Source organism: Bufo bufo, chromosome 9 (assembly GCF_905171765.1).
Source record: "Bufo bufo chromosome 9, aBufBuf1.1, whole genome shotgun sequence".
Classification (NCBI taxonomy): Eukaryota; Metazoa; Chordata; class Amphibia; order Anura; family Bufonidae; genus Bufo; species Bufo bufo.
Window position 1 is genome coordinate 75,012,302 of NC_053397.1, and position 13,286 is coordinate 75,025,587.

Below are 13,286 nucleotides of genomic sequence, written 5' to 3' on the forward strand. Positions count from 1 at the left end.
CAATTGACATACTGTGGATTTTAAAATCCCCGCCACAGATCGATTTCTAGGCAGAAAATGTATGCACCGTGTACTTGAGATTTTGAAAATTTCATCTGTTTAAGCTGGTACTGTACAACGCTGCAGAAAATCTGTGCATACACCCGATTACAGGTCGTATTTCCTAGATTACTGGAGAAGGGCTATTGATCTAGGAAGTTATTTCGACGATTGCCATATTTGGAGTCTGGAAGATTTTTTCCCCCCTAAGATGAAGAAAATTGCCTTCTGATTCATGTTTTTTGCCTTCCTGTGGATTGACTTTGCAGAAAAATATGCTGAAGGGGATAGACATGCTGTATTTCTCTTTCAGCCTTACATAACTATGTTAGTATGCAGAGTGAACCATATACGTAGACTTATATTGACTTTGCTGAAAATACTGTAATTGATGGTAGCATATTAGCCAGTAAACTAAAAGATGTTGATATGAAAGCTTCAATAACGGCACTTAAATTTATATTACAACTGTACATTACACCAGTAAAAATGTGTCTTTTTCATTTACAGGATTTAGCTCAATATGTGAATGAGGTTAAAAGAGACACAGAGACTATTCGGGAAATCGAGCAATATCAAAATTGCATTGAGAACCTGGTGAGTATTTCCTTCTCATATTGTAAGCATGGTTAAATGTTCTAAGAATTATCTTAAAGGGCTATTGACATCGTATAATTGGGAATACGAACACGATGCTCGAGACTGCAGATGGTTCAGCCGTCCATGATTCCTGATACCTTTTGTCCATTATCAACTGTTGGATAGTTCTTGGAAGGCAACTGTATTTCCTATTATAATATATTGGTTGTATACTTTCCACCAAATATGTTCAAATGATCTTAGTATAGCATACGACATAAATCAGAGATCTGCATGGGGCTCCATAACTTTATGATAAAGTACTGACTGCTAAACCATTTTAGATAACACATACACAGCATGCTTTTATGTAAAAGATTACAAGTTATAATGTATGTTAGACATGGTGTGTATGCAGGTAAATCATTGTAACTGATTTATTCCAAGTGGATAGGAATATACACATGAATGTTGTTTAGCACATGCTCAAGTATTCACATAAATCACTTCCAACACATATGCACAAAGCATAGACATTAATTAACAAGTCATAAAAGTAAAAAGTGATCTTTAACCAGGACAAGCTCTTTAACCATGGTCATATTTATTGAGGCTTATTTTCAGGATGAAGTCATACATGAGACAAATAAGAACTGTAAGAGTTATCCATTGCAACCAGCTATTGTTTGGGAAGTTAAGACTTGAAAATCCATTCCAGTTTTTATGTTTTCATAAATTTTTATACAGTGCATTCAGAAAGTCTTCAGACCCTTTCACGTTTTTCACATTTTGATATGTTGCGCTAAAAGGTTTCCCCCATTAATCTGCATTTAATCCCCCTTAATGAGAAAGTTAAAACAGAATTTTGGAAATGTTTGCTAATTTACTGTATTAAAAGGGAAAAATATTTTTTTTGCATTGACATAAGTATCCAGACCTTTTTGCTATGAGACCTGAAATTTAGCTCTGGGGGCGTCCCATTTCTCTTACAGTATATCATCTTTTAGATGTTTTAACACCTTAATTAGAGTCAAGCTGTGGTAAATTCAGTTGTTTGGACTTGATTTGGAAATGTATACCCCTGTCTTTAAAATGTCTTATGATGCATATCAGAGCAAAAGCCAAGCCATGAGACAAAAAGAACTGCCTATAGAGCTCAGAGTTAGGATTGTGTAGGGGTACAGATCTGGAGAAGGGTACAAAGTAATTTCTGCAATGCTGAAAGCTGCTTGGAGCACATTGGCCTCCGTAATTCTAAAATGGAAGGAGTTTAGAACAACCAGAACTCTTTTTAGAGTTGGCCTCACCACCAAAATAATTTATTGGGGAAGAAGGACCTTTGTAAGAGAGGTGACCAAGAACCCAAATGGTCACTCTGGTTGAGCTCCAATTATCCTGTGTGCAGATGCGAGAAACTTCTAGAAGGTCAACCATTACTGCAGCATTCCACCAATCTGGGCTTTATTGCAGTGGCCAGAAAGAAGCCTCTCCTCAGTAAAAGACTCATGAAAAGTTTTGGTGCAGGGCAACTGTTCAGGGTCGAGGGAAAACTGAATGGAGCAAAGTACAGAGATATTCTTAATGAAAACCTGGACCTCAGACTGAGCTGATGGTTCACCTCCTAACAAGACAGTGACCCTAAGCACACAGCCAAGAAAACACAGGAGGGGCCTAGGGACAAATCTGTTGATGTCCTTGAGTGACCCAGGAAGAGCCTTAAACCCAATCTAATATCTCTGGAGAGACCTGAAAAAGGCTGTCCGCTGAGAGCCCCCATCCAACCTGACAGACCTTATGAGCATCTGCAGAAAAGAATGGTAGAAAATACCCAAATTCAGGTGTGCAAACCTTGTGGCATCATACCCACGAAGACTGGAGGCTGTAATCACTGCTAAAGGGGCTTCAACTAAGTCCTGAGTAAAGAGTCTGAATACTTATGTGAATGCAAGATTTTACTCTTTCCTTTTCAACAAATTAAGACAAATTTCAAACATTTTGTTTTCACTTTATCATTATTGAGTATTGAGTGCAGAATGACAGGGAAAAACTAGATTTTTTTTTTTTTCATTTTCTCACAAGCTCGCAACATAACATATGATAAAAAAGTGAAAGGTTGTGAAGACTTTCCAAATACACCGTATGTGGTGTTCTCTGTTAATTTAAAGAGTAATATCATGAATTACCACAAGAGGGCAGGAGAAGATAATTAATACATGGCTGTGGATACGGTATTTTTCTGTTATTAGTCAGTCACTTGCAGAAAAGTTTCAGTACCTCGCTATACTGTCTTACTGTATAATTTTCCAACCAGGGTTCTACATTTTTTATCTGCAATGCTAACGAATGGGTATTTTTTTCTAAGAATGTAAAATATATGAAACATTAGATATTTAAAACCCATAAAACTTTATGGAGCATGGAGCTTGGTTAGATTGCATACACAGACAATCCTGCTACTGATATAAAAAGCACTTAGGAAAACGGAAGAAACACTGCAAGGAACCAGTTTAAATCCCTGCTTATTTATTATACTTACTGGAATCAGTGGAAAAAATTGCAGTATGTGGCAAAATGCTTTCCCAAATATGCAGAAAAGGTTGCAAGAGCCTTATTTTTTTTACTTTACAGAGTATGGCAATTCTACATGCAATTTTGGAAGCCAAAACCAGGAATGAATTAAAAAAAAAGAGGAGACATCATATCTGTCCTTTTATATTTTCTCTTTTTTTGAAGTTCCACTCCTGATTTTGGCTTTGAAAACTGGATGCAGATACCTGACCATGTGGTCGTACCCTTAAAGCCAGACTTCTGGAGTGCAGGACGTGATACATTCATCCCTTAAAACTTCCATTTTTAAACATAGACTAACTTTAAAAATTGTGAAGCTATGAAATCTCCAGCTGCAGCATCAGCTTTTATCTCCAGGGAAAAGGACATTATAAATGGGAAGTGTTCTTTTGTATCTAGAATCAGCCCTTGGTGTTATTCGGAAGACCGAAGGTGGATGGTGAAATCAAGTTTAGTACACTGGACAAGCGCACGCGGCAGGACAGGTAAAGAGTCCAATTCATCAGCACACCCAACTGGGACATGCTTGTCTACGTAGATGGTTATTTGACGTGAGAAGTGTTCTGACCTATTGACGTTTATATCCCCATGAATAAAGGCTAAGTGTAATGACAGTGACATGTTTATTTGGTGACCCCCTGACAGGTGCATGTTTACTAATCTAAAGGGACACAGTGACCTGGAGGGTTCCTCCCAGCATGAACCCAAGTGACTAGATTAAATCAATTTAATTTTACAACTATTGAACACAGATAATGCTGAAATTTCCATTCTTTCCTAGATATATATTTCTGTTCGATCTGGCTGTCATTGTGTGCAAAAGAAGAGGGGACAATTATGAAATGAAGGAAGTGATAGATCTGCAGAAATACAAACTAACGAATAATCCAACTAACGACAAGGAGAATAAAAAGGTAAAATGGAAAGTCACTATTAGCAAACGAATGTGTAATGGAAAGCAGAAAAGGGAGATCGATCAATAGCTGTGAAAACGTAAGAAAGTACCTGACAAGAGTGTCAGCTTGTGAGCAGGGACATTCTGAAAAAGGGGTTTGCCTAAGGTATTGAAATTCGTCAGTATTCTGGCTCAGGATCCTGATGATATACCATCAGTATTGTCATCAGGATTGACATGGGTATTTCTTTCTTCCTTCATTATTTATGCACTGCACATACTGTAATGTGCGTATTGGGAAACAAAACCGCACAAAACTCGGACATGCTGCGGATTTCAAATACTGACGGAAATTAATCGCCCATGTGAATAACTCCATTCATTAACATTAGCAGCGGATTGTGATACAGTCCTGATCAAAAGTTTAAGACCATATTTAGCATGGCTGGATCTTAACAAGGTTCCAAGTAGAGCTTCAACATGCAACAAGAAGAACTGGCAGTGAGACAAAACATTTTTTGAGCATTTAATTTAATTTAATGAAAACAACGAATAAACTGAAACAGGCTGTTTTTCAGCTGATCAAAAGTTTAGGACCACACCTCCAAAAAATAACTAAACCCCCCCAAAACAGAAATCCAACTTCCAAACATGAACTCAGTAATGAGTAGCTCCGCCGTTATTGTTTATCACTTCCAAAATTTGTTTCGGCATGCTTGATGCAAGCGTTTCCATGAGGTGAGTGGGAACATTTCTCCAAGTGGTGAAGACGGCTGCACGAAGGCCATCTACTGTCTGGAACTGTTGTCCATTTTTGTAAACTTCCCTTGCCATCCTTTCCCAAAGGTTCTCAATTGAATTTAGATCAGAGGAACACGCAGGATGGGCCAAAAGAGTGATGTTATTCTCCTGGAAGAAGTCCCTTGTCCTGCGGGCATTGTGTACTGTAGCGTTGTCCTGTTGAAAAACCCAGTCGTTCCCACACAGACGAGGGCCCTCAGTCATGAGGAATGCTCTCTGCAACATCTGGACATAGCCAGCGGCCGTTTGACGCTCTATTCTATTCCTGAAGCTCTATTGTTCCACTGAAGGAAAAAGCACCCCAGACCATTATGGCGCCCCCTCCACTGTGGCGCGTAGAAAACATCTCAGGTGGGATCTGCTTGTCATGCCAGTAACGTTGGAAACCATCAGGACCATCAAGGTTAAATTTTTTCTCATCAGAGAATAAAACTTTCTTCCACCTTTGAATGTCCCATGTTTGGTGCTCTCTTGCAAAGTCCAAACGAGCCGTTCTGTGGCATTCAAGGAGACGAGGTCTTTGAAGGCGTTTTTTGTTTTTGAAGCCCTTCAGTCTCAGATGCCGTCTGATGGTTATGGGGCTGCAGTCAGCACCAGTAAGGGCCTTAATTTGGGTCGAGGATCGTCCAGTGTCTTGACGGACAGCCAATTGGATCCTCCGGCTCAGTGCTGATGGAATTTTTTTGGGTCTTCCACTTGACTTTTTTGTTCCATAACCCTCAGGATCATTTAAGAAATTCCAAATGACTGTCTTACTCCGTCCCACCTCAGCAGCGATGACGCGCTGTGAGAGACCCTGCTTATGCAGTTCAACAACCCAACCACGTTCAAAAAGAGTTTTTTTTGCCTTTGCCATCACCACGTGTGACTACCTGACAGAAAATGACAATGCATCCACATCTTTGCACAGATTTGGCCTTTTAAAGGCATGTGGTCCTAAAATTTGAATCAGCTGAAAAACAGCCTGTTTCAGTTTAATCGTTATTTAATTAATTAATTGAATGCTCAAAAAATGTTTTGTCTCACTCCCATTTCTTCTTGTGGCATGTTGAAGCTCTACTTGGAACCTTGTTAAGATCCAACAATGTAAAATATGATTTTTTGCCATTTTTCAAGTGGTCTTAAACTTTTGATCAGGATTGTACATTAAATCCGGACTATATACACATTGCAAATACACTCATCTGACGCCTAAGGGATTCTTTCATGTGCTAGATATTGTAACTGAAGCCAAGGGTTCAGATTACTGTTTTGTTTTGTGTTCCTCTGATCCGTTATTTGAGCATCTGTTATGAACAGTTTGCAGTTTGCATCCATTTGCATCCATAATGATGTCAGTGTTATCCAATACATTCCAGACCTCTAAGGGTTAGATAGCATCATAAATCAATATAATGCTATTGTCACGGTGGGGAGTGGGGAAAACCCCCCCACCGTACAATGTAAAGGGATAATGGAAGCAGCTAGGCCAGGACGCCGGAATCAGGGAGCAGGTCACCTCCTATAGCGTCCCTAATCCTCACCCTAACTCCTCACCGTATGAGCGGACCTGGATGGTAGGACGGCTCATACCAGGATACCTATGGCCCTGAGTCGCCCTGATAATCCCTCACATAGGAGCAGGGGAGAGACAACCTGTTCTTCTCAGACATGGATGAACAGGAGTCTCTAAAGGCCTAGCAGCAGGGAAAAGGTAAACCCATACACAGCTAGAGGATCGGCAGGTAAGAACAACAAGACTACTCACTTACCTGCCGAAGCCTCCACAATTGGAACCCGAGCACAAGTACAGGAGCCCGAACACACAGCAGGTCACTGTACAAACGACCAACAGGAATCCAGCATACCAACTCTGCCAGAGCCCCCCATGCTCACACAGTGCATGGCAGCCCCAAGCAGCACTGCAAACAGGCATCAACATACAGGGCAAACGTCAAACATACATGTAGGGACAAACACCAACAACAGCCCAGACATGTAACAACCATAAAGACGTACAAGACACCCTGAACATAAACCCACACCTAACAAATAACAAGTGAGGTAGGGAATCAGGCGCATACATAAGGATAGACAATTTATGTCCAATAAGGAGGCCCCTCAAGGACTGGGCAGAATCACCCAGGCAAGGAGCAGAGCTCCATCACCAAACAAGGCTGTAGAACCACTGCCCCCAGCCTGCAAGCCACAGGTATATAACAAGCTTGCGGCCACACCCAGGACACACCACAATCCCTACTAGCTAGAAGATTAACCCCTAGCACACCAAACAGCAGGGAGGCACACCTTAAAGGGGAATTGCACATGCAAACAAAAAACTACACGTTTCCAACAGCAACGAGTCTGCACGGCAACCGCGTCACGGTCAAACAACAATATGACCATGACAGCTATGCGACCTGGTCAGTGCTGGGAGGTCAGGACAGGTGCTCTCCCTAACACACGTTGCTCATGTGAAAGGGACCTTATACACTGAACATTACCATGATCCTCCTCCAGAACAACCCCCCCACCCCGACCAATTCGTGAGTTTCTCATATTTTCTTAGAGGAGTTGTCCAGGATTTGTTGATCTTAATGGCCTACCCTAGGTCATCAGTAAAAAATTCATGGTAAACCCTTTGAGCTAGCCATATAATGTCTATAGCTGTTACACCTGAATATCCATACAGATGACATGCACTGCCATTCAGCAGCTTAGCTCCCCTGGAAACAAAACCATCAGGTATGTTTAAATCCAACAGGCTGATCCTTCTTTCCCCCTACATCTGTCAGGAGCATATAGGTAGGGGCCCTCCCATACCCATTAGATGATCGGTTAGTCCAAACAAAATCGGTGGTTTTAGATGTTCAGCCAGTTTAGCTTGGCACCAGGCATTTGGAAGCAGCAACCGTCCACATCTGCAACACACTATGGCCCACACTGGTGTTAAAGTCCTTTCAGCTGGTCTTCTGCCAAAGATGCAGATGACTAGAAAGATCATATAGGAACATACAGAAAATGTTGCAAATACAAATATATATGGTTAGAAAAACAATTAAAAATCAGATTCTGTAGGTACTCAGTGAATGTATGAAACAACAAAAGAGAACCCCTTCCCCTGTAGGTCAGCTAGATGTGTCCATGTTTATTACCCCCTTCGGCCCCTTCACAGATGAATGTGCTTTGATGTTTTTGGGGTTTTTTTATTGCTAAAAAATACTGGTAAAAATGCATGTAGCTTTTTGCATGTCACATGCTGTTTTATGGCTTTTTCTTTACATATGTGTACTGCATTTATTTCAGGTGTTTTCCCCAATGCCATTGCTTCAGCATGCCTCTTTAAAAATAAAAGAAGAAAAAAACATGAACACAAAACTCACTCCAGTTGAAAACCACCGCTAGCAAAAAATGCATGTGTGTCCTTGTTTTTCAAATTCCCCTAGACGTGTAGCTAACATCTGAAGTTGGCGTATTTCCTGCAGAAGAAGCACCCGAAATCTCATCAAACACAAACACAGGAAAGAAACTATGTGTGAATCTAACCTTAAGTTGATATTGTCATATTTGTATTTTTTGCAGTGGTCGTATGGATTCTATCTTACACATGTACAGGGGCAAAATGGCTTTGAAATCTATTGCAAGACCAGAGATTTAAAGAAGAAGTTGCTGGAACAATTTACAATGGCGTTGTAAGTTTAAGTATGCAAAGTAGATATGATTTCAAGTTTTAAAGTGGCACTGTACCTTCATTACACTTTTGATATGTTGTAGGGGCATATCAAACGTTTAGATCGGCAGGGGTATGAGTGCTGAGACCACCACAATCTCCAGAAGAAGGAAAGAGAATTGTGTAGTTAGCGCGTTCTCTCTCCTCGACGCAGGACAGGAAGCGAGATGGTCTCGTCTCGTTCAGCGAGTAGAGAGCATGCTGGGTGCTTGTTTCTCTCCCCTTGTTCTGGAGATCGTGGGGGTCTCAGCACTCAGACCTTCACCTATCTAAACTTTTGATATGTCCCTATAACATATTAAAAGTTTAATAAAAGTACAGTGCCACATTAAGTTCTAGATTTTAAAAATGTATGTGAAAAAATGATTTTTTTCATGCTGCACATACAGTAAGTATCGGTTGAAGTTCTTCTGTCATCAAATCAGACACAACTGTATAGTTTATAGCAGCAGCTATAGGGAAGACACCGTTCTAGAAATGTGATGAAGAATATCTTCAATTTAGGGGGCTTTCACACAACCATATTTATTTTGTGGCCCCCAAAATGTGGATTACCAAAATAGGGATGACGTCCGTATTTGGTCTGTGGTCCACATTTGTGGCCAAGAATAGGACATATTCTATCTTTTGCAAAACGGACATACTGATGTGGAAAGCACACAGAAGACATCCGTGTGTTTTCCGCATCAGTTTGTCAGTTTCGCCGAACATAGAACATGTCCAATACTTGAATGGGTCCACAAAAACGGAAGCAACACAGACCTGACATGGACATCATCCGTATTTTGTGGACCAACATATGGTTATGTGAATGCTCCCTTAAATGGGTTGTCTGGGTTCAGAGCTGAACCTGGACATAACCCCTTCTTCACTCATTCAGCATGAATCAGTGGAGCATCAGAGCATTTCTTGCTCCAGTGCACCCCCTTGCCCTGCGCTGCATCCCACACGACAAGGGCTGTTTTGTTTACATTCTTACACTGCTAGGTGGAGGTGTTTTACAGGCTAGGGCAGAGCTAAAGACCACCCTGGTAGATGGAAACCTCCGCCTAGCATACCCATGCTAAGACCAGGTACGTCACTGGAGATAAAGAAAAAGCCTTTGCAGCACAGGGCAAGAGGGAGTATCGGGGATGAAAAATGCTCTAATGCTCCGCTCATTCTTGCTTAATGAGTGAAGGAGGGGCTATGTCCGGGTTCAGCTCTGAACCCGAACAACCCCTTTAAATAAATAAATAAATATGGCTATCCTTGAATCTACATATAGTGTCACGGACATTCTCGCGACAGGTGGCAGGAGATCGGTGAGACTGGCAACACGTGGTTTGATCTGACATGTTTTCTGTTTGGATCAAATGACGTCTGTGTTGTTTCTGGTGCTTGCCACACCTTCTTTCCCCAGGTGTGGCTATTATGGTCATTTAAATTTTCTCTATTTCTTGTTGTTTCTCCTACTGTGCTATGCGGTTTATAGCTTCAGTGAGTTGTGGATAGCTGGTGTGTGGATCTCGGCTGAGTTCCTGGTGCTGCCATAGCCACTTGAAGTTAATAGTCTCATTTCCCTAGTTTCCAGGCTTTATGCTCTCACCCCTTTCCCTCCTATGTTCGGTGTGGTGTTTCCCTCCCACACCCGAACGTGATATTATAAACCGCCAAAACCGTCATTTTTTTGCTTGTTCCACTACAGCCATGGATCCTATTGCTGCACTGGCCGCACAGTCTTTGGAGGTAGCTGACCTCCGCCCGACCGTCTCGCAGAACCAGAGACCACAGACTGCTGGTCCTAGTGGTGGTTACCTGGCCTGTCTCTAACCTAAAGTTGCCCTCCTGGACAGATTCTCTGGGGGAAGTGATAATTTCATTTTGTTTAGGGAGGCGTGCAAATTGTATTTTAGGCTACGGCCACACTCTTCTGGGGATAAGATTCAGTGAGTTGGTGTGGTTATTTCTTTGTTTAAAGGGGACGCTCAGTCATGGGCTCTCCGGTCGGTGGATACATTTTTCAAAGCTCTGGGTCTCATCTATGATGACCCGTATCGGACCTCCCTGGCCGAGACCAAGCTACGTGGCCTTCCTCAGGGAGAGCGTTCTGCTGAGATCTATTGCTCTGAGTTTAGGAGGTTTGTCTACGGATACTCAGTGGAACAATCCGGCTCTCCGTAGTCAGTTTTGTCAGGGATTATCAGAGAGGCTGAAGGACGCTTTGGCCTTTCATGAGAATCCTGAGTCTCTGGAAGCCGCTATGTCTCTTGCAGTACGCATTTATAGACGCCTTAGAGAGAGAGATATCTAGGGGCCCCCACTCTCAGGATTTACTATAACATAATGTATCATCTTCCTCTGACACTTTGGGTGAAGATATTCCTGGGTTTATATCTGGGGATGAACCCCTGCAATTAGGGGGAGCTACTCCTGGATCTGCTTTTAAGCGTATTAGTCGTAGGAAGGGAGTGTGTTTTTTCTGCGGACAAAAGGGATATTTTATTGATGTACTGTATGTCCAAGCATTCAGTGTCAAAAATAAAAAATTCCCATCTCAGGAAGAGAGTTGAACGGCACACCTCTGGGATGCAGGTGGTGCTCAGTGGTAGTTTTAAAGCTCATAAGATATGGAAAGGACCACAGCACTCGTATTTTCTGTTGCAAACTTCTTATTTTTTTTAAATATTATTAATCCATCCAAATATGATTAGATTTTAGCCACTGGCCGTTTCAGTCTGCACTCAGACCTTGTTCACGGCCTTAGTCATGGTAGCAGTGAGTTTGTAGGATGGCGTGAGATAATTCCTATCTCACTCTGGGATGGGTGAGAGGGGAGTCAGAGAACCTGCATTTGTCTTTGACTGGTAGTACCCGATTTCTCCTGACTGCCGAGGTTGCGCTAGAGTCCAAGACTGTGGGGATAGAGGTGTTTATCGACAGCGGGGCCGGTGAACCTGATTGATGCTCAGTTCGTCCGTATGCACGGGTTGTCTCCAAGTGCGTTAGAGAAAAACATTTCCATTTTTGCTATTGATTCTGCACCTTTAACTGTGTTTATCTCAGACATCCGATTAAGAATGGGTGACTTTCATCAGGAATTCATCTCGTGTTTTGTTTTGGAGGGTCTCCCTGCTCCGTTGGTTCTGGGTTTACCGTGGTTAAGCAACCACAATCCAACCATCGATTGGCAAGCTAGACAGATTCTGGATAGGGGTGATTATTGCGTTGACAATTGTCTGAATACATCTTTTTCTGCTTTAACCACTAAAACATTACCCTCTTTTATATCTAATTTTGCCTATGTATTTTCTGAAAGTGGATGCCAGGATTTACCTCCGCATCGGGAATATGATTGTCCTATCAACCTTATTCCTGGAGCTAAGTTGCCCAAATCTAGGTTGTATAACCTTTCTGGACCCGAAAGAACGGCCATGAGACAGTACTGTATATTACCGAGAGTTTGGCTAAAGGACACGTAAGACTTTCCAAATCTCCAGTGGCAGCAGGGTTTTTCTTTGTTAAAAAAAAGGACGGAACTCTTAGGCCATGTCTGGATTTCCGTGAGCGCAATCGGATTACTGTCCGTAATCCTTACCCCCTTCCTTTGATTCCTGATTTGTTTAACCAGATTGTTGATGCCAAGGTGTTCTCCAAGTTGGACTTAAGGGGGGTATATAATCTGGTCAGGATCAAGGAAGGGGATGAATGGAAGATGGCTTTTAATACACCAGAGGGTCACTTTGAGAACCTGGTCATGCCTTTTGGGTTGCCCAATGCTCCTGCGGTTTTCCAGCATTTTGTGAATGACATTTTTCATTACCTGGTGGGGAGGTTTGTTGTCGTGTATTTGGATGGCATACTAATTTATTCTCCAGACGTGGAGACTCATCAGAATCACGCTAGACAGATCCTAACAGATAATAAATTGGACGCAAAATTAGAGAAGTGTGTTTTTGCTGTACATAAGGTGCAATTCTTGGGCTACCTGCTGTCATCTTCAGGTTTTTGAATGGATCCAGAGAAAGTCTGTGCTGTATTGGACTGGGATCAACCAGAAAATCTGAAGGCTCTTATGCAGTTTTTGGGGTTCACCAACTATTACTGTAAATTTATTCAGAACTATTCGACAGTGGTGAAACCCTTAACCGACATTGCTAAGAAAGGGACAGATGTTTCAGTGTGGTTTGATTAGTCATTGCCAGCCTTTTCTGTGGTTAAGGAGTGCTTAGCTTCCTCCCCTATATTGGTGCAGCCGGATGTATCACAACCTTTCATTGTGGAAGTTGACGCGTCCGAGGTGGGGGTAAGAGCAATCTTATCGCAGGGCCCGTCACCTGGTAAATGGCGCCCATGTGCATTTTTCTCTAAAAAACTGTCTGCCGCAGAGATAAATTATGATGTGGGTAACAGAGAGTTGCTGGCGATTAACTTGGCTTTTGAGGAGTGGCGTCATTGGTTGGAAGGGGCGATTCATCTGAACACGGTGTTCACAGATCACAAAAATCTGGCTTATCTGGAGTCGGCTAAAGACTGAACCCGAGGCAGGCCAGATGGTCTTTGTTTTTCACCAGATTCAATTTCATTGTCACTTATCGTCCCGGGGTTAAGAACGTCAAGGCAGATGTCTTGTCACGTAGTTTTCCTGGAGGTGGTGATTTTGAAAATCCGAGTCAGATACTGTCGGAGGGGGTGGTGATATCCGCTCTATACCCT

The 13,286-nt window shown here is 42.1% G+C and overlaps 1 protein-coding gene across 2 annotated transcripts in view; it reads left to right on the forward strand.

Annotated features, from left to right (window-relative positions):
- The window catches only part of VAV3 (vav guanine nucleotide exchange factor 3), a 259,355-nt gene that overhangs the window by 159,059 nt on the left and 87,010 nt on the right, over positions 1-13,286 (forward strand). For both annotated transcript variants that reach the window (XM_040408568.1, XM_040408569.1), the window contains exons 12-15: positions 550-636; positions 3,586-3,671; positions 3,968-4,100; positions 8,444-8,553. In XM_040408568.1, the coding sequence (XP_040264502.1) occupies positions 550-636; positions 3,586-3,671; positions 3,968-4,100; positions 8,444-8,553 (416 nt within the window). The remainder of the gene's footprint in view (positions 1-549; positions 637-3,585; positions 3,672-3,967; positions 4,101-8,443; positions 8,554-13,286) is intronic.